The following is a 19,980-nucleotide window of genomic DNA, read 5'->3' on the forward strand; positions in this document are numbered from 1 at the left end:
AAATTGGCAAAGACAAGTCACTTCACTGCTCTGAGCTATGGTTTCCCGTACCTCCAGACTGCAAACCCTTCACAGTCGTCTTATTTATTCTGGAATGAGCCAAGGATGTTGCTTAGAGAGATGGTTTAGTGATGGTTTTTGTCAGAGTTGGGTTGGTGGTTGGACTAGATGATCTGAAAGGTCCCTTCCAGCCCAGGCAATTCTATGATTCTATGTCTTGTTGGCCATCAGCAGCCAAAACAGCAAGAAAGTCTTCTGTCTCTTGCTTCCTGCGCCTCAAAGAACATCCCTTCAGCTCAGCACTGAAAACAAGCAGCCTCTTGTCTAATCATCCCTGACAGGACACACGACATGCAAAGGCACTACACCAGGAACCTGGAGCCCCGCTGCCCCTTCCCTCCACAAAAATACCCGTTTTCCTGCTTTCTCTCTTCCCCAGGATTCTGCCTTCCAAAAGGATGGAGAGATGTATCTATCCCAAGTCTTCCCCAAGGCTGTGGAATATGAAATACCCACCTGCTGAAGGTGGTCCACAGCACCCAGGTAGCATGGATCAAACACTCAGATGTTTTTCTAGCAGCAGTGGAAATGATTTATTCCTTCAGAGTGCAGCCAAACCCCACGGCCTGTGTCACAGAGAAGGCAGGAGGAGGCCAGAAGACCCTGAAGCAATGGCAGAGCCACAGAGGGTAAAGCTGAACTCTGCAGCACTAAATACCACGCAATATTTGTTGCCAGTGGGGGCCCGGGTCTCTGTCACCTCTGCAAAGGGCACCTTGCACAATAAACTCATCAAATTTCAATCACTGCATATTTTCTGCCACGTCCGTATTGAACCAGCACTAGGAAACGCTCTTTTGCATGAGGTCTCGTCCCTTTACAAACCCTCTTTCCTCCTTTTCCTTCCCTCTTCCTCTTCCCTGGCCCATTTTAGAGGCTTCTCCATCTGCACAGGGTAACTCACAGCACTGACATCCTCGGCTACACTTCGAACCTCCATCCAAGTCTTTGCCCACCATATCGGGAAAGAAATCCGGACAGAGGATACCTAAGCTCACCTGGAGCCGGCGCAGGGCCTTCTGGGCACTCTCCGGCTTCTTGTACTCCACAAATCCAAAGCCCATGGAAAGCAAAGCGCCTGTCAGAAGAGAAAGGGGACTCATTAAGCTAGCAGGAAACAGTGACAAGATTAAGCAGGAGATTTAAAAACAAATCAGAAGTGAGCGTCGATTGCCAAAACTGGGGGGACAGAAACTAAAACCCCAGCAAAAAGGGCCAGCCTGCCTGTGCCCTGACTCCGATGCTCCTCATGAGCACCAAGATGCTGGGAGGGCTGGAGCCCCTCTGCTGGGAGGACAGGCTGAGAGAGCTGGGGGGGTTCAGCCTGGAGAAGAGAAGGCTCCGGGGAGACCTTAGAGCCCCTTCCAGTCCCTAAAGGGGCTCCAGGAAAGCTGGGGAGGGACTCTGGATCAGGGAGGGGAGCTGTGGGATGAGGGGGGGATGGTTTTAAACTGGAAGAGGGGAGATTGAGATGAGATGTGAGGAAGCAATTCTTTGCTGTGAGGGTGGTGAGACACTGGAACAGGTTGCCCAGAGAAGCTGTGGCTGCCCCATCCCTGGAGGGGTTCAAGGCCAGGTTGGACGGGGCTTGGAGCAACCTGGGCTGGTGGGAGGTGTCCCTGCCCAGGATGGACAATCTTTAAGGTCCCTTCCAACCCAAGCCATTCCATGGTTCTGTGATTACTGACTTTGTTTTGAGCAAGATGCTGCTCTAGAACAGCTTGTTTTGGTGCTGACGTTGAAGAGGAGATAACCCACGTCATGCATGCAAAACAGATTTTTTTTGCTTTGCCTAATTTCAGTGCAAACTCCTTAAATAAAGCGCTAAGTCCTACAAAACAGCCACCGGGTAAACGATCTCATTATGGATACACAAACATTTGTTTATACCCAGGACTTTTTCCTCATGACTGGAATGAGACCTTCATTTGGAAAATTTGCCAGCTACCCAGAAACGGGTGGGACTTTTGCTGCAGGATAGCAACGTGCCAGTTGCAGTTTGGTCCCCAAGAGACATTTCTAACCTGCAGCCCTTTCAGAAATTCATTTTGGCCAACAGCCGACAACCAGTCAGTTACTGACCGCTGCTGGGAGCCGAGCATTTGCGATCTGTTTCAGTTTGTATTTCCCAGCATCGCAAAGCGCCAGCCCTGCGTTTCATTTCCGAGACCTTTGAGGTCTGCAAGGCACAAAAGGAGTCAACGCTCCTATAAAACTGGGCAGGCAGCTGCCGATTCCACGCGAAAGGAGGAGACATCTACAGAGGTTTGCAACACCTACGGTCACACCGTGCTTCTGAGGAACACACTGACCAGGACAAGAGCTGGGCGAGGAAAGGAAAAATCCACCAGCAAAAACATAACACCCGGTTTCCAACTTCCAGGCCTCGATGTTGCTGTCTGGTCATGAGCACGCCTACAGCCAGACAGGCGAGCAGTACTGAAGAGTTCGCTTTATTTCTTTTTCCTTTCAGTGGATCTGAGTTTTCGAGTATCCCATGCAAGAGGAGCCTTCTTAAGGCAAAATGCCATAAAGCTGTGCAACTCCCTAGCCTAAAATCCGGAAAGACGACACAGCCCATCCAGCCAGCGCTTGCCTTAAGCAAACTCTTCCCTGTCCAAGTGCCCAGAAGGCGAGCGCAGTCAGCGCAACAGGCGTCACCGCTCGTCACCGCAGCCTGCCGGGCTGGAAGCTGGCAGGCAGAAGGCAAGTGAAGCTCGCTCAGCACAGCACTCCGCCAGGCATCCTTGAAGATCCCAGCCGTTACTGCAGATAAAGCATGCTGTGCGCAGGTTTAATCATCACGGGGCACCGATTCCTTTCAACTTGCATCCCGCTCTCTTCTTCTGTGATCCTGAAGGAGTTGGCTTCTCTATCTAAAGATCTAAGAGAAGGCCACGTCTCCACAAACCCCACAATTGAGCTTAACCTCCTAAACCGAACCCCGGGGTATTTTTGGTTGCTGCTTTCAGCCATTTCAACAGGCACACTTTGAGAAATATTAAGGATTTTGCCAAAGAGAACACAAACGCTCAGACAGATAAATGCTAAAACGATGCCACACCTGAGCCCTCGGCAACCAGCCGAGGGAAGGAATTGAACAGCAACATCTAGAGTACCTGCTTTGTCTTTCTTCTTGGATATTGTGCAGCTCTTCACAGCTCCCACTTTGGAGAACGTCTGCAAGGAATTCAGACACGTGATTCAGTTCCCTTTGTCACCAGCTTGCAACTCAACTCGAGTGACAATGTGGCCCTCTTCCAGAGCCAGGAGCACATGCTCGCAGGCCCACCTCCCCCCAGCGCATACCTGACAAGCAGTCAGAGCAGCTGTGTCTTTTCCTGTAAGATTATTTCTCTCCAAATATACACACACAGACAGATTTTTAAAGATATCAATACACGCATTCCCAGAAACCCTCCACCACTCCTCAGAAACAGTGCAGAGATCCGGGATGGCTCTGGAGGAACACTATGGATCACAAGATGCCCTCGGCCACCTTAGGGATGGGGGACTCCTGTGATGCCCCTGGAACGCAGCTCCTTCCAAAGACATACAGAAAGGGCTGGAGGGTAGCAGAGGCTGCAAGCCATCTATTCGACTTCCTTGTAAAACTGCAGCCAGAAGGCAGAAAAAGAAGGAGGGGACAAGTCCCAGTCCTCCTCCCAACATTTACATTTGTCTCCAGACCCAACTGGACTAGGGTCCCTACATAGTACCACTGTCCCAAGGTAGTCCCAGGATGGACTGACATTGCACTGGCATTTTTGGGCCATGAAACGTGGCATTTCACATGGCTACAAAAACTGGCAGAGACGAGAACTCCCAGATGCTTTTCCCTGTTTTGCTGCTACCACCTCACATGGCTTTAGAAATGCCAGGATCTCTCCCAAGGGCTTTGCTGAGGTAAAGCGGCACAGACAGCTCAATGCTGACACAAGCTCAGACGAAAAGCACATCTCGGTGAAACCATCGTTTATTTATTTATTTATTGCCTCAACACACAAAGCACCATCACAGCTGCACAAGTGCTTGTCCCAAGGAGAAGGATTACAGAAAGCATGGGAAATGAGGAGTCTTAAAAGACTTCCTACCGCCTCCACCTGCCCCAAGGTGGAATTAAACCCCACCAAAACGGTTTCAGATACATTTGTCTTAATTGATGCCTAAAACCCCAAAGCAGAGGTTCCCAGTCCCAGTACAATCCAGTGCTCCCTCATCTCCCATTAGGTCATATTGGCTGCAATTTAACTCTTTTAAACACTTTACCCTCAGCAAAACAGAGGTGGAGAACAGCTTGTCCCCTGCCTTCTGCAGCAGAGTAGAGCCCCTTCTTCTAGCCCATGCCGGGAGTGAGGGCTTTACTCCACCAGGCATCTCAGTCTGGCCCTCAACCACATGCTCAACCCCCTCCCACTCCATCCAAGCAGACCAGGCTACGCAAAACCCCATCCCCTCTCCTCGCTCACAGCTCACCTCCTTCAGTGTGTCTTCCGTGGTGGCAAAGTTCAGGTTTTTGATGAACAAGGTACACCCAGGAATGCTTTCTTCTTCCTCCTCCTCCTCCTCCTCCTCTTGCTCCTCCTCTTCTTCCTGTGTTGCTGTTTCCTCTGAGCTCTTTATACCTTCACCTGAAACAAAAAGAATAAACCAAACTTTGTAAGGTGTAACAAAGCCAAATTTGGGGGGAGCTTGCCCACTATCCCAGCTAATAGCTACTACTCCAGCAGGAACAGGCCACTTCTCTACTGGCTCTTTATGGATGAACGTGGACTGAAGCAAACTCAACACACAGTATATGAACGTGTCCCCATGAAAAATAAAATATTGCCTATTCTTTGAGCGTAGAAACTCCCAAACCTGCTTCTTTACACCAGACCCAACCAGGCACCTACTGAACTAGGCAAGGGGCCCCAAATTTGCTTGAGCATCCTTCCGCGCTGCTGCTCTGAAACCTCATCTCATTCCAATATGTATCCGCAGGGCATGAAATAACTCACCCATCAGCACGTGAAGGAACATGGTCTGTTCTGCTCAAACATATACTGAAGGGCAACGAAGAACTGCACCCAACGCCGAGGCTGCCGTCTTAAAGGGCTTCACTATGGCATTAACACTTCCAGAGTTTATACTCCCTGACCCACAAACCTCCCTCAGGCCAACAGCAACGCACATTATTTTGTGCGAATCTTACTCTGGGATTCTGCGAAGACAAACTTGTAAAAAGGGAACTAAGTAATCAAGCTGCAATTCAATGCTCAGCGCAACAGCTTCCTCCGGGGCACCCAAGCCCCACGGCGGAGCTGTGCGTGCCTGCCCACAGCTGGGAAGTGAAGAGAAGCCTGGATACTGTACAGCTGATCAACGGGCAAATCTGCTGGTATTTGCGGTTGGTCTTACCAAGGAGGGAGGCTTTGCCGACTGCGTTTTGACTCTCCCATCCATCCATTCCCTTCTCTTCCCAAATTCTAAAATGACTGTATTTAACATGATGAAGAGGCCTCGAAGCTACTGAGCTTTCGCACACACAGGAGGCTGGGGAGAGGTCTGTTGGATCCCACACTGAAGCAGAGGCTGCAGTGGGACTAGGCCCTTATTAGACATCAGAGAATACAAACAAGCGTGCGTGCACATGTGCTCTCTCTCATCCACTGACTCACCAACTCCTTTCCACGCCAGACCACTTGTCTTTTTAGAGCAGCTTCATCCTCTGCAGCACAACTGATGCTGTGCTCAGAAGGGACAAACTACACAACTCCCTTTGGCGTTAACACCCCCCTCGGTGATTTTTCTAGGCTTATTTCTCCCTCATTTGGTACAAGGAGAACCTGCACTGCACCAGGGGTGTGCAGAGACACCGCCCGCCCCCCCCCAGCTCCATCCCAAGGGCTGTCTTTCCCCACGCAGCTCCATCTGGCCGCCCTCTCTGCCCCCAGCACCAGGCAGCCCAAGCCTTTTTTGCTCGGATGATCCAACCCTCCTCACTCCAGCCAGCAGGGTTATTTGCCAACAAGACACAGAGAAAAAAAAAACAAAAAACCATCGCTTTTGAAGGAGGCTTGTTTGAGGAAACAGGGAAGAGAATCGGTGAGACAGGGGCGGGATGAAGAGGTGCCTCCGTCTGTGGCTGGCACAATACGGCACGGCCACGCGCTGCTGCCCAGAGCCCTTTTGCGAGCCAGGCGTTCACTGCACATCCCCTCCCTTCCCTCTCCCAGACCCAGAGGCTGGCAGCAGAGACCATTATCAGCCCTGAGCGGCCTTCCAGGAGCTCCTGCCCTTAAAGTTCTTTATCTCCAGGTGAGGGTCTCGGTTACAGGGAGATAAAGTGCCCCCCACCTCCCCCTAGCTCCAGCCTTCCCCCGCACCCCAGGCACAGAATGGCAGCCTGGGAAGAGGGCTTTCTCTCAGCTTTTCATCAGCTTGTCTCTCCCCTCCCCAAAGCTCAGAGTCCTGAAACATCTTCTAGCAAAACCTACCCAAAGCCACACTTCTTCAGCCTCCTCTTGTTCTTTTTTAAAAAAAGGATTTTGAAGGCTTTTAAATATATAGGCAAGATTTAATTTGTACCGCCCTGGGGATGGGGAGAAAGAAGTTATAGTCAGGGAGAGAATGTCACGTCCTTGCAGTGGGAAATCACTGGGACAAAGCATACAGTGGGGCTTGACACAAAAGGACAGAAGAAACATGGACAGGGACCCACAACCTGTCACCAGCAAGTCAGCCACTCGTCCACTGCCGCCCAGTACTGCCGTTGCTGCAGCTGGCTTGGCTGCCCACGGGCAGGGACGGTGTCCTTGCACAGCACACGACCGCTCACACGCTCAGGGGTGAGGTCCAGCTTACAGAAAACAGCTGCTGCTCTCCTGACAGCTACTCCCAAGACCACGCTGGACCAAAAATCTCTTCCCAGAGCTCATGTTAGCCCAGTCCAAACTGGACCTGTGTGCTGTGAGCAGCACTGCACTGCCCATGCCTCATCCAGGAGGTGAGGAGGGCAAGGACGGGAATAAGCACAACGCTTGTATGATACGATCGACTAACGTACTGCAGAACAGGTGACCTTACGTGCAGACACCTTTGTGAGGCTGGTTCCATCCCCAAAGGGTCAGGAATATCAGCACCGCCGCTTTCCACATAAATGAGACGCGGAAAAAACAAAGATACCTCTGTCCCAAAGTCAAAGTTCTTACCAGGTACCAGCCTAGCTTTACCTTCCTCTTCTGGAGCCTCAAGGGTTTTTTTCTGAGGGGCCGGGCTGAAGAAGACACCCATTGGAGCCCATTCCAGATACAACGGCACAGAATGAAACTGTAAAGAGAACACAGGGGAGAAATGAAGAGCGGAGGGGGAAGGCCGGAAGAAAAAGCTCTGCTCTCAGCTTTATTTTCCTCTCACTTTGTAATGGAAAACAGCAGCAGCGGAAAAGCTGAGCAACTTTTTCAGCTGGCTAAACTCTCTTTCACCAAAGGAGAGTCTGCTGCCAGCCTCTCACAGGACACGTGTCTACTGTGTACCACACTCCTGTATCGCCAAAGGTAAAAGAAACCCTCTCCAGGTCACTGAGGCTTTTCTAGATGTGTCACAGCCCCCTCCTCCAGCCATCTTCTGCAGGTTGAGGGCCCTACTCAGCCACTGCTGCACAAGGATGCAGCAGGCATCTCCCTAAATCCAAGGGACAGAGTAACAGCAGTGGCTCTGGGATAACTCACTTCCCTCAGAAGTCCCCTGCCCTCCGTGTTTGTAGAAAAGCTCTCCTTTCTGCAGCTTCACAACGAGCCAAGATCAAGATCCGCACTCTCCAGGCAGCTGCCTACCCCCTTGCCATGCTCACCTTGGAGTAGGCCAGCTTGGTGAACGCTTGCTTGGCCTCAGTTGGCTCCAGGAACTCCACAATGGCTGTGATACCTCCTTCCGGCAGCAGCACCCGGCCCAGGCTGCCGTGTTTGCCGAAGACATCCTCCAGCTCCACTACACTCGTGCTGGCCGGGAGGTTCTTTACCAGGATCACCGTTTTACTCCGCTCACCAGCAGCCTGCCGCGTTCGGTGGGGGAAGAAGGGAGAGACGGGATTAAAAAAAAAAATAAAAAAAAATCAAACCCCAATATCTTAATAACTGCAGATCCAACACGCCGTGCTCTCTCACTCCACAGCGCCCCTTTCCAGGCTCCAAGAGGGCCAACGGCCATTTAGAAAACACTTCCTGTAAAATCCACAGCCCAGTACAGCCTCCCTGTTGCGCAAACAGGAGCTCCAGCTTCACCCTGGTACGGACACAGGGCTCCTCCTCTGCCTACGACACGCTGCCTGTCATACTATAAGCCATCATACTTACGTATTTCAACCACCCCGAGGGCAGCTGCGTTTTCAAACGGACAGAACATTTCTTAACCCATGTAAGGGTTCAATCCTACAAGATGCTGAGGATTTAGTTACTACTTTCAATGAGAGCTGAGGACACTAGGCCTAGGCCATCATCTAGAAAGGGTAGGTCCACACCGCTCCCTCCAGCCGGGCATCTCACCTGACTGAAGGAATCCAAGCTGACTCCGTTTTCAATGAGGAACCGGCGAATCTCCTGGACCAGCTCAGTTTCTCCCAGAGCGACCCTCACTGCCACACTGTCTTTACTCTCCTGCAGGCGAGAATGTCAGTCACCTGTTGCTCATGCTCCTCTCAGAAGCAGATGCAAAGGAAATTTAGCAGAAAGCTTGAAGGTCAAATGCTCCAGCTCCTCTGAAGCCACCAAGAGCTTTGCTGTTGGAGTCAGAACGCTTCACAAGGCAAAATAACGTTTCCAGGAAGGATCTGAACTTCAGGGTGTAAATTCCCATCAACTTCTGGTTATGTAGAAATGCAAAATTCAGCCACAGAAAAGCAGAGTGGGAAGGAGGGCTGGGAGTGTCGCTTTGCCTTCCAGCGGCAAAGGGATTGTTAGGCTCAGATCCCACAGAGAAGTTAAAACGATCTCCCAGCCTGCACGGTGCTCGTTCATGCACAGAGGAAGGCCCTGGGCACGAGGAAGCAGATAGGAAAGTGATCTCCCATCCCAGCCGATCAATAACCCAACTCACATGATCCAGCACTTGGCTTTTGGAAGCGTTGTACTTCTGAGCAATGGCATCAGCCACGGCATTTGTCCCCACAAACAACGTGTTCCAGTTGTGAGAGCTGGAAAGAGAAAGAAGAGTCAGGTTCAGAGTCGTGTGGTCCCTTCTTCCACTGGTGTCTCTCTAGTCAGTGGTCCTGGGGAAAAACAGCTTTGAAAGCCACCATGAGCATCCGGGGTGAAAAGCCAGAGGGAAAGAAGGGTGGAACACCCTTAGAGAAGGGACAGGATGAGGGAGACATGGCTGGAGAGAGAACACAAAGGCTGCAATGCTGGCAGCTTAGCTCTCCTTCCCTAGAGGTCACCGGTCACAGTAGGAAGTTCAGATGTTGGCTCAGAGGAACATGGGGGGTTTTTTCAGCTGGTTTCCTAAAAGCACAAAGCCCACACAAGCAAGGTTGCGTTTCTTTCCCTTCCAGTCACAAAATACCAGCCACTTCTTTCGAACTAATTTGTCACATAGAAAGATAAAGTTCCTACAAGTTTCAGAAATGCAGATGGCCAAGTGGAGGAGAAAGACACAGCTGATCCGAAGCCACTACCCTAAAGAATTACAGCATCAGAACAACTTTGAGTAGACACCAGAGAAATAAACTTGTACACAAAGCCATTCAAAACCACGTTTGTCTCAATTGCTGCTGCTCACTGAGCTACTAGGACAGAGGAATCAAGCAGGTAAGAGACAAAGGAAACAGAGCTGCACAGCAAGTGATTTATTGACTCTGGTAATCTATACGGCCCCTGCAAAGACCCCATATGCATTCCCGCCCCTTGGGAATTTGGCAGGTTCTGTTGCCTTGCTCCACTACAAGACACCTCTGTACCTGGCACTGTTGGCTTTGTCCTTGGCCTCTTTCTGCTTTTTGTAGGAGGAAGACTCTTCCGCATCCACAGCTTCGATTTTTTCCTTTCTGATCGTGGATGGTAAAAGATGCATCATTCTACCCTAGAAGAAAGGAAGAAAAGGTTCAGCACCTCTGAAATAACCCACAGAAGCTCATGAACTAAGAGTGGAGGAAATTTTCCGGCACCTTTCCTAGTCAAGCAGCCTAGGTGGAAGGAGGGAATCTTCCTTCCCAAAGGAGACATTACTGCAAGTCAGAGTAGCCACACAACGCGAGAGACTAAGACTCAGATCTCCTTCTCCACCTCCAGTGCAGACTTTGGTACCTGTGATGCTGTTCAAACCAGGCTGCTCTATCAAAAACAAGTATGCTCTCATACAGCAAAGCAGAAGAGACTCAACCTTTTCATCAAAGCACAGAAGCAGATTTTTGGCTACGTTACTAACAAATATTCCCACCGGCAGCGGTCCAACAGCACAGGAAAGCCATCAGTCACCATACCTGGAACACTTGCCCATCCATTTCTGCGTAGGCTTTCACCGCGTGCTCAGGAATCATGTAGGTGATGAAAGCAAAGCCTTTGGATTTCTTGGTCAGTCTGTCTATAGGGAAATGGATCTCTGAGAGGGGTCCTGCAAAAGGCAAGGCCTTTCCGTGAGAGATGTCATCGCACTGCCATCACACGCCCTGAACTGGCGCCTCCTGCCCAAAGCCAGGGAGGAGAGGAGCCAGGGAGCAGCTCTGAATACTGCAGCGGGTGTGCAGCAAGCCACCAGCCTGGGTGAGGAGCTGCTGGCTGCAGAATGACAAGATAGGCCCTGCAAAAGCACCCCAACTCCGGTTGTGCCCTATGTGGCAGCTCACAGGGCTTTGACACGCAACACAAACCAGGCAAGTTCCAAGCCGCTGCATTTACCTTCAGTCAGGAATAAAGATTTCCCCAACCTAACCCTCTCTACCCCTCAGGACACTCTAATGCCAAGGCAACCTTAAATTTGTTTAACTTTGAGCTAGCAAAGGGAAGCTTCAGGCTTCCACCTGACATGCCAAACACAAACATGAATTTGGGGTGCATCTCAGCAGCATGGCCAGCAGGTCGAGGGAGGTGATTCTGCCCCTCTACTCTGCTCTGGGGGGACCCCACCTGGAGTACTGCATCCAGCTTTGGAGTCCTCAGCACAAGGACACGGACTCGTTGGAACGGGTCCAGAGGAAGCCACAAAAACGATCAGAGGGCTGGAGCCCCTCTGCTGTGAGGACAGGCTGAGAGAGCTGGGGGTGTTCAGCCTGGAGAAGAGAAGGCTCCCGGGAGACCTTGGAGTCCCTTCCAGTCCCTGAAGGGGCTCCAGGAAAGCTGGGGAGGGACTTTTTACCATGGCATGATGCGACAGGATGAGGGGTAATGGCTTCAAACTAGAAGAGGGGAGATTGAGATGAGATGTGAGGAAGAAATTCTTTGCTGTGAGGGCGGTGAGCCCCTGGCCCAGGTTGCCCAGAGAAGCTGTGGCTGCCCCATCCCTGGAGGGGTTCAAGGCCAGGTTGGCCGGGGCTTGGAGCAACCTGGTCTGGTGGGAGGTGCCCCTGCCCAGGGCAGGGGGCTGGGACTGGATGGTCTTTAAGGTCTTCCAACCCGAACCATTCTATGACTCGCCTCTTACCTACAGTATCTAGAAATCTGTGTGATCAGTATTTCATGCAGCTGGTGCTTTTGGTTATCTCCTCCTCCTCCCCATCCCACTAGGACTCAGAGCCTGCACTGACTGGCAAGAGCTTTTACTGTTGCATCAGAGATGCGATGAGAGGGGTGAGGGCACACAGCAGCACATGATTCCAGCAAAGAAGCACGACCCCAGCATCAGTTTCAAAGCCAAACAGCCACACACCACCACACCAGGCGATAAAGATGATGGGAGTGGGTCCATATTCAAGGACACAGAGCTTTGTCCATTCACAGCCAGCAAGAAAACCTCTGTGTGAGCAAAGCAAAGACGTAGCCCTGCAAATCCCAGTCCCACAGCAAATACTTACCGTACTTAGAAAAGATTTTCTCCAAGTCCTCCTCAGTGCTAGTAAAGGGAAGATTCCTGACAAAGAGTCGCCCTGATTCAGACAAGTCCTCTTCTTCCTCATCATCCCTCTTCCTTCTTTGCCATGGCTGGTTATCAGGTTTTGCCGTAACAGTTTCTTTTGGGGTATTCCTGCATCGGAATATCTCAACACATCGTCCACCTAATCCACAAACACACAGAGAGGCACATTAGATGCTTCCCAAGGCCATGGGCAATCAATATCAATCTGCAGAGAGCCTGGGCTTACAGCAGCGACACAAGCGATTACAATTCCACAAGCTTTGAGCAGATCTCTGCCCGATTTAAAAAAAACAAACAAAAAAACCAAAAAAAAACACGACAGCATGGGGGCTGCAAGAAATCAGTCTTCATAAAAACCAGGATAACATTTGCTAGACAGCTCCACAGTCTGCCTTCCTTACAGACAGCTCCAGCTTTTCTGCCTGCGCCAACCTAGTCCAAGGCTTCCAAGTAGATACTCCCATTCTGCATGCAATTTTTGCAAATATTATTCTAGTAGTTCAGCTAAGGACTAGGTCAAGAACAGGTTTCAAACGCAGGCTTACAGAATCATTTGTACAAATCCCCTACGCTACCCCAACCAGATTTAAACCAAGAGCAAGATACACTTGAAGCGCATGACAAAAAAAAAAATGAGGGCCAAAGAGCAACACACACAGCTCAGTCACTTGCCAGTTCTACGCTGCTCCTGACACAGCACATGGTTTATCCCGGCATCAGCCGAGTGGAGGAAACCACCCCCACCATCTGCCTGGGAAAAACTAAAACAACAGGAGGTACTTCTGCAGCAAACACTTCAGCAGCTGAGCACCCTGCCATTGACATCAGCCAGAACAAGGAGCAACAAACAGCCCTTACCTATGTATTCTTTTTTTCGCTTCAAGGCCCTTTGCACTTCTGCTTCACTCTTCAAGTCAACAAAGATGCAACCTTGGAGGAAGGAAAGGTTCAACTGAGCATCATGTGGGGAACACACAACCACTAATTGGCTAATTAAGGGTGAATTGGGCTTTCTTTAATATAGATTCCTATAGATAAAGCATTCGACTCCCATTAAAGTTTCAATCCAGCCTGAAAATGGCCAAGTCAGTCTGTAAGGCTGCCTTTGAAAAGCTTATTCTCCACACGCAAACCAAAGACGCCCAACTTAACAGCTGAAGCAGGCTTTCACAGGTGTCTCCAAGAGCAAACAAAGGGTGTATCCGCTGTTAGGCTGCAGAAGGAAAACAGCATATAGCAGAGTTCCCCACCAGCTCTGAGGATCTGCTCCACGCTCCTTCTGCCGGGTACCTCTGGTAGCCACAGCCTGGCAGGAGACCCACCTGGCTAAAGACTGCTCTGCAGCCGACAGGCACAGGCCAGCAGAGTCCCTGGGTGCTACTGCAGCCATCCCAGAGGAAGAGGCCTTTCCTTGGCATGGTTTGGTATGTTTAGGAAAGTTTCAGAGGCAGATCAAAGAAAAGGCTCCTGCTGCTACGCCTAAGGGAGCGTAGCCAACATTCCTCTGCCCACGGCATCCTATGGACAGCAACTAGGGCAGGAGAGCTGCAAAGTCACAGAAAGGTCTGTAAGAATCAGTACGCGAGCCAACGATTTGGAATTGCAGACGGAAAGAGCAGGGGTGTGATTGAGAGGTCCTCTAACTCACAGATCCAACCCCCACCTTCCACATATAGACATTACCTGTATTTTTCCCCCGGGCGTTTTTTCCTATCCGGATAGCCACTGGCTTCAGAGGCAAGAAGAAGTCACGAATCTTTTGCTGCAGGAAGAATTATAAATTCTTTAAATAAGTTCCCAGGCATGGAAAGCAGCACATTTCAGGCTTCTACTTTTTATATACACTACAAGAACACTACGTGCGACATACAACATCTCTGCATAAAACCACTTGAAAAATTTCTCCAACCACCCATACAACCCTCAAAACAGCTCCGTAAGTGACGACAGAAGCTTCTGCAAAGATCACACTGAGTTACACACTGAGAACACCCTTGAGCCTCCATTCCCAGCTCGGTGACAACACTTGCCTCAGTGATGTTCAAGGGGGCACCACGAAGTTTCACCGTGTGTGGTGTGCTGGCTTCTGCTGAGCTGCCTTGGTTCTGGACACAAGGATGGGGAGAAAAAAAAAGAAAAAAAAAAAAAGAAACGAAGCCGAGTGAAAACCAACAGAAGTCAGAGTACAACAAGCTGGTCTTGTCCAACAAACAGGAGGCTGAGGAGTGGGAGAGAATATCAAGAGATTTCTCACAGCTGCATCAGCCCGGGCAGGAGGTGCTGGGTGAGGGGTGCAAGGTTTGGCTGGGATAGTCAAACCCAGTCACTAAAAATCGAGTTCTGCAGAACAGTGTTTCCTGCAGACACAGGAAAAAACTTCTGGAAAGGGCACTAACAGCACTTACTTGCAAGCCCCATCTTCCAGAGATTCAATAGGCACTGGATCCAGCAAACGTTTTGAATGGCTCCTGCCCAGTGAGCCAAGAAAGCTGGTACCTACGGGGTCCCCCAGACTTCAAGCTTTCAGCTCATCCCTGGAGCAACTGACAGACACACACTGCCCCATAAAGCTCCTGCTTTAGCTAAGACAAACGTCTAATTCAGCTATACCTCTAGCGTGGATCCTTTTTTCTTCTTCTCCGCTGGCGTCTCTTGCTGTGTTTGTTGGGCTTTTGGCTTCCCCTTTTCATCTATGTTGGTGCCAGCAGTTTCTGCAATGCCTGAATCCTCCTCGCTCTCACTTTCCTCTTCCACCTCCTCACTATCTGTTTCTTCCTCTGAACTGGATGAGGAGGAAGAATCCTTCACCACTTTAGATTTCAGGTAATCCATATCCGAGAGGTCTTTGCTGGTAGCTGCCTTCTTCTCTCCTTTCTTTGCTGTCAGAGAGGAGAGATCAGAGAATTTTTACACACAGATGCTGCTGCTCTCTCCCCAGCCGGGTAAAAGCTGAGGGCAGACAGAATCCCAAGAACCACCTTCCCCTCCTCTACCTTTTTCACGGGGAAGAAAGGCTCGAGAATAGCAGAGCAATTTTATCTCTGCAATTCCAGACTGACATTTCTGGATGACTATTTTTCAAAGCAACAGCTCATGTATAAAACAAATCAGAAAGCAGCCTGAGGAACACCGTGGCAGTGTGTTTTGTCTCATTTTTAAGCAAATACTTCAGACAGACCCCAGAGAAGGTTTTCTACTGTTCAATTCAGTTTTGCAAGGTAAAGGACAGAGGAAGACGCTTCTCCAAAACACTCCCCCCCACCAAAGATCAACTGATCATTTTAATTACCCAAAGAGAGGTGAGAGGCAGCAGGGAAATGCTATTTACTCCAGAAGAACAGCATAAGGGAATACCATACAAAGAGGGAGAAAGGCTCCAAAACCACATTCATCACCGGTGCAGGGACGTGGGGTTTTAAGAAGTCACACACCAGACTGCAGCCCAGATTTCTCAGTCTTCTAGCTTAACCCGCTACTCTACTAGATACAGTTTTCCTTTCAGGATCCAAGATACTTAACTCCGTCCCTTCCCACCTGACAGAGCCCAAGGATACACCGTTTCCAGAAATATGCAGAGGCAGAGCAGACAAGTTCACGGACTTCAGCTACAGGTTACTAATTAAACAGAAACCACACTAAGCTCTGGAAATACTAGCGATAAAAGTAGCTGCAGGCTAGGAGAGCATTTAAGGGAAAAAATACAGCTGTTTGCCCTGTTACTCTTCCCTAGACACTGACTTAAGGACCCAGGGAAAAGTGTAAATGCCATCCCCTTAACATCAGAAACTGCATTTCCCACATTTCCCCAGATTCGGGAAAACAACCACATATCCACAGCACAAAGAATGAGTCTCGTGCTTGAGAAACCACCTTCCTGATCATACTGTCTTCATTTGGAGGCAGGGCTCTGAGTCAGCACACCTGCTCTCACACTCACCACGACAAAGACAAGCAAAGGGTGAGAGTTCCTTTCGGTACCTTTAGTTTCCTCCTCATCTCCAGAAGGTTCATTCCCATCCTCCTCCTCACTCAGCTCCTCGGACCCATCTGAATCAAAGTTGAGATAATCAGCTGCTGGCTTTGATTTTCCCTTCTTGGGCTCCTCTGCCAAAGTGTCATTAGCCCAAGTGGCCACCTGAGACCGTTTCTGGTGAACCACCAAGAACTCCTGGAATGTCTTATCTTCTTCCAGCTGTTGAAAAAGAAACCAAGCAGACAAGCTGTGAAGACAGACACAGGAGAGCTAGTAGTAAGTTTTAATCCAAAGCTATCATCTCATTTCCAGCAACATAAAAAAAATCCTCAAGGTCCTAAATCCACTTTACACTCCCAAGGTGACCACTTAAAGTGACTGAAGTCTTCTCAAGATCTCTCAGTCCTACTCTTTCTTTTTTGTAATTGATGTTTAGAAAGCACTTTAAAGAAGAAAACAAAACATTAAAAAGAGAAAAAAATGTACAAGTACATGTACAAGTTAAAGTAAGAACAAGTTAAACAAGACGTGCATACGGTTAAAAACCAGAACTGTTGAAACAGGGTTGTCCTGCATGCAGTGCATGGTCACATGGGGTAGCTGACCATTAGAAAACTGGTCCCCAATGTCGTGGTTGTTAAAATCATGGTTTGTTACAGTAAAATCGGACTGTCACAGAGCTGCTTAAATCACCTTGCCTGAATTAACAGCACCGGAAGCAGTACAGAAAAATTATTCAGCTCTTGCTCTTAATACAAGCTAGCAGGAATGCAGGGACTGCAAATCAACCTCAACTCACCTCCTTTAAGTTTTCCGCTGGGTCTTTCTTCTTTTTATCCTAGGAAAAGAAATCATTTTTAGAAAGGCTTATTAGAAGCACAGCCAAGATCATTTCTCAGGTAACCTAATGGTACCGGAACACAGATCCTAAGGCAGAAAATAACAGAACCAAAACTCCAACATCCACTGTCCCAGCTACCCTTCTCTCTGCCGAGTCCCTGACACACACCAGAGCCTCAAGGACGCAAGTAAGACTCACTTTCTTTGTGCCTGCAGGAGCCGCACTTGTCACAGGTTTCTCGGGCTGTTTTTCTGAGGCAGGGGCCTTCTGAGAGTGCTTACTCCACGCTTTGGGTTTTGAAGGGTCACCGAAAGACTTGCATAACTCAACCTGAAAAGAATCAGACCTTTAATGAAGCGTATGTTCAACAGTCCGGGTCTGTGACTGCTGGATAAGCATCACTCAGGAACCCTGATGGGATGGGGGAGGTGTGCGCAGGAGAAGAACAGGCAGCTTCATACACAGACGTTCATTTTAAAAGCACAGAGCCACGTATCCACTCAACATGGGGAACAGTTTGTTGTGCTCACTTAAGCACAGTCAAATAAGTTGTCCTGTTTATCTTGAATCATTCTCTGTCCAGAACAAAGGCCTTGAAATGAAACAATGAGCTCAAGTTCAAAAATTCAGATGATGACACCTTAAAATCTGACGCTGCTCTTCCAGCCGGCACTGAAATCACTGCTAGTGCATGAACACAGCCCGTCTGAATCAAGCACCTGCTTGAGACTCCAGCAGTAAGGCCTGGCACCAAGCTTTGTTGTTGTGCTGCAGCGGACTTAACCTTTAGGCTTTCTTGGCCCCTGGCCATTCACCTCTAAGACCAACAAAATCTCCACCGACAAACTTTCTTAAGAATCAAAAAAATATCAACTCACTGTGACTCTGGAGGTGTCTATGAAACTTCTGTTGAAATGGTTCAGTGCCGCTTGAGCTTCATCTTCAGACTTGTAGCCAATGAAGCCAAATTTCCGGAACTTGCCCTCCTTGGTGAACTTCAAGCAACAATCGGTCAGCGTACCAAAGGCGGCAAACAATTTCCGAAAGCGATCTTCCTTCATCTGGGAAACACGGAAGGACAACAGGAAGGCAAATCAGCAATGCGGTGAGAGATGCCTTGCGTCCAAAGTAAAACATTTGCTACTACAGGGCTTCCAAAGTGCTGTAGGAACCACACCATATTGCACCAATGCTAATAAAAAAATCCCACACATCAGCTACCAAACCCTTCATCTTCATCCTATTGCCATCATCAGGGAGTGGAGCGATAGGAGAGATAGAACGGTTTTAAAATGAAGGAGGGCAGATTTAGATTAGATGTTCGGAAGAAGTTTTTCACTCTGAGGGTGGAGAGCCCCTGGCCCAGGTTGCCCAGAGAAGCTGTGGCTGCCCCATCCCTGGAGGGATTCAAGGCCAGGCTGGATGGGGCTTGAAGCAACCTGGGCTGGTGGGAGGTGTCCCTGCCCAGGGCAGGGGGGTGGAACTGCCCTTTTAAGGTCCCTCCCAACCTCAACCACTCCATGACTCTATGATCTTCTCCATAAATCCACTACACATACAGATCTCCATCTGCAACACCCCCACAGCTAAGGGTGCACCCAGCTCTGGGGGAGCCCAAGCCCCCACAGCACTGGCCTGCCACAACCAAGCCCCCAGTTCGACCACAGGCACCCTCACGGGGGACCCAGACGGGAGAAGAGCAGCACGGTGCGTACCTGTGCCCAATTCCTGAAGAATGAGGGAGGGCAGTGACCACAACAAGCTCGGCTCCCCCACCCGGAGGGGCTGCCAGCTCCCTGGGGCCACCTCCCCAGCCCACTCTGCCTCCTCCCTGCCAGGGCACCTCCCTGCCTGCTCCTGGGGCACTCCCTGCCCAGCGTCCCCCACCATCCGACCCTCGGGGGGGGTCTGCCCGCTCTCCTGCAAGGACAACACCCCCCCCTCCAGCACACGTGCCCCTTAGAGCCCCTTCCCCCCGGACACCTCCCTGCTCCCCCACCAAGTCACCTTCCCCCCCACCCCGAACCGAGGACCTTCTCTCCCACGGAATCTCCCCGCTCAACCCCGACCCCACCACACCGAGAGCCCCCTCCCACCCCACCCTATCCCCTCACGGGGCCTCTCCCTGCCCAGGAGCCCACGTCCCCGTGGGGCGTCCCCTCAGACCCATCTCCAGGTCCGCACGGTCCCCTCCACCCCGCGGACGTCCCAGACCGCGCGGCGGCCTCACCCCGTTGGGGAGGTTCTTCACGATGAGTCGCGACATGGCGGCGACAGACAGCGGGAAGCGGCAGAAACCAGCCGATGCAACGCAAGGCCCCGCCGCGCTCAACGCCGCACACACCTCCCCGCGGGCGCCGCCATCTTCCCTCCCGAGTCACGTGAGCGCGGGGCCGCAGCGCGCATGCGCCGGAGGCGGGGCCCGCACCCTGGCAACGGGCCCCTAGCAACGGCCTTAGCAACGGGCCCCTAGCAACGGGAGGACCCCGGGGGGACAATGGGGAGCATCACTGGAGCATCAAGCGGGCAGGGACCGGCAGTGCAGGGGGGGGACCGGCAGTGCAGGGAGGGGACCGGCAGTGCAGGGGGGGGACCGGCAGTGCAGGGGGGGGACCGGCAGTGCAGGGGGGGGCAGGGAGGTGACTAGCGGACCCGGCCGCACGGGGGGAGAGCCGGCAGCGCCTCCCCGGAGGCGTCACCCAGCTTCCCCCCCCGCCCGGACGCTGTTGGAACCCCCGCGGTGATGCTGCGTGTCCCCTTCATCAGAGGGGACCCCGCTGCCCACCCCCGGGTTCCTCCGGGATGGGTGCCTGCAGCCCTCCCGGCCCGGCCGTGCTGCTCCGCGGGGCCGGAGGAGGGAGCTCGGCGCCCGCTGCAGCCCCTAGCCGGGCACGGCGGCGCCCACCGGAGCAAAACTCCCGCGGGGGCTGCCGAGGAGTGGGGTTTAACGCGGGGGGAAGCCTCAGTGTGCCCCCCACCCCGCTCCTCCCCGGCCCCCGCCCTGCTCTTCCACCTAAAACTCACGCAGCAGGAGCAAAGAAGGAAGGGAAACAGGAGTGAG

At 51.2% G+C, this 19,980-nt stretch overlaps 1 protein-coding gene across 1 annotated transcript in view; it reads right to left on the reverse strand.

Annotated features, from left to right (window-relative positions):
* Positions 1–19,295, reverse strand: part of RBM19 (RNA binding motif protein 19) — a 74,924-nt gene extending 55,629 nt beyond the window's left edge. Inside the window, exons 1-19 of the mRNA XM_063351323.1 lie at positions 19,150–19,295; positions 17,798–17,980; positions 17,118–17,249; positions 16,878–16,916; positions 16,084–16,297; positions 14,716–14,984; positions 14,136–14,210; positions 13,789–13,867; positions 12,964–13,035; positions 12,044–12,244; positions 10,517–10,647; positions 9,995–10,116; positions 9,136–9,232; positions 8,586–8,696; positions 7,895–8,095; positions 7,275–7,371; positions 4,537–4,691; positions 3,180–3,240; positions 1,059–1,138 (exon numbers count right to left, since the gene is read on the reverse strand). Of these exons, the coding sequence (XP_063207393.1) occupies positions 1,059–1,138; positions 3,180–3,240; positions 4,537–4,691; positions 7,275–7,371; positions 7,895–8,095; positions 8,586–8,696; positions 9,136–9,232; positions 9,995–10,116; positions 10,517–10,647; positions 12,044–12,244; positions 12,964–13,035; positions 13,789–13,867; positions 14,136–14,210; positions 14,716–14,984; positions 16,084–16,297; positions 16,878–16,916; positions 17,118–17,249; positions 17,798–17,980; positions 19,150–19,185 (2,355 nt within the window). The 5' untranslated portion in view covers positions 19,186–19,295. The remainder of the gene's footprint in view (positions 1–1,058; positions 1,139–3,179; positions 3,241–4,536; positions 4,692–7,274; positions 7,372–7,894; positions 8,096–8,585; positions 8,697–9,135; positions 9,233–9,994; positions 10,117–10,516; positions 10,648–12,043; positions 12,245–12,963; positions 13,036–13,788; positions 13,868–14,135; positions 14,211–14,715; positions 14,985–16,083; positions 16,298–16,877; positions 16,917–17,117; positions 17,250–17,797; positions 17,981–19,149) is intronic.
* Between the last annotated feature and the right edge of the window lie 685 nt (positions 19,296–19,980).

This window comes from Chroicocephalus ridibundus, chromosome 13 (assembly GCF_963924245.1).
Source record: "Chroicocephalus ridibundus chromosome 13, bChrRid1.1, whole genome shotgun sequence".
Taxonomy (NCBI): Eukaryota; Metazoa; Chordata; class Aves; order Charadriiformes; family Laridae; genus Chroicocephalus; species Chroicocephalus ridibundus.